Below are 991 nucleotides of genomic sequence, written 5' to 3'. Positions count from 1 at the left end.
ATTCTACGTAAAGCTTTTCTTGAACATTGCTGTTCCCCAGGGATCGATCTTACAAAGCTTATGGAAAGTGACCAGAAAGAATTTGAGGAATGGGAGAAGAAAAAAGAAGATGATGACGATGATGACGATGATGACGACGATGATGACAAATCGGCGTCTTCATTTTGGGAAACAGTGAGTAACTATGTGTATATTATGAGTTACGATTATTACAATGTAATAGAAAAGTATCCCCTGTCGGTGTGCTGGTTCACACGCACATGCTTCTTTAAGTGGATGATTGGAGGTGATCACTTGTGGAAGAGAGTGTTGTCAACTCAGTCGGTATCCTGCTGGGCTAAGGTGGGGATAAACCTCGTCACCCCCCCCCCCGAGGCAGCGCCACTGACTGTACTGTCTTAAGGCCATTCCCAAAGGGGGGACATTTCTCGTTCAGGCACAATAGAATTAAAAAGGGGTGATTCATTATGTCATGCTCATAACTGTGCCAATGATCTGCAAAAGGGAACTGCTGCTTTTTCTTTCCTAATCCTTACTATTGTCATTTCCCCCTACTTCTTTTGTATGTTTGTCACACTCTTGTGATCTGCTATTTCTTGGGTGCCTTGATAGTCGAAGCAGACCTTGTGCTGTTGAAGCTAGAGAGGTGAGCAGAATAAGTCTGATTCCCTGTAAGGACTTCTCTGTTGACATCCACCCCTTGTCGCTCATATGACCTTATTGAGTTGCGAGTGCCGTAAAACCCTCTACTAATAAATTAACAAAAAACAACCTCGTTGGAATTGCCAGTGGAGAGTCATTGCACTTGGCATAGGTCTATGGTACATGTACTTGGTTAGTCTGGCTACTTGTTTAGGTTCTCTACTTACGAAACCCAGGCCTAGCGGGGATGGATATTAACTCTTCTGTCCCCCTCGTTTTATGCAAGAAACATTCAGAAATTATGCAAACTGAGCCAAAAAATGTGAAATTATGCGATTCTCTTAATTTT

General features: G+C 42.8%; 1 protein-coding gene across 1 annotated transcript in view; it reads left to right on the top strand.

Annotated features, from left to right (window-relative positions):
* The window catches only part of LOC106011383 (sarcoplasmic reticulum histidine-rich calcium-binding protein), a gene marked incomplete at its 5' end in the record, with an annotated part of 15904 nt that overhangs the window by 9517 nt on the left and 5396 nt on the right, over nucleotides 1-991 (top strand). The window contains 1 exon segment of the mRNA XM_013080778.1: nucleotides 39-174. Coding sequence (XP_012936232.1) covers nucleotides 39-174 — 136 coding nt within the window.

This window comes from Aplysia californica, unplaced genomic scaffold (genome assembly GCF_000002075.1).
Source record: "Aplysia californica isolate F4 #8 unplaced genomic scaffold, AplCal3.0 scaffold00099, whole genome shotgun sequence".
Classification (NCBI taxonomy): Eukaryota; Metazoa; Mollusca; class Gastropoda; order Aplysiida; family Aplysiidae; genus Aplysia; species Aplysia californica.
Note: the sequence above shows the minus strand (reverse complement) of the source record. Positions and strands in the feature narration are given on the sequence as shown.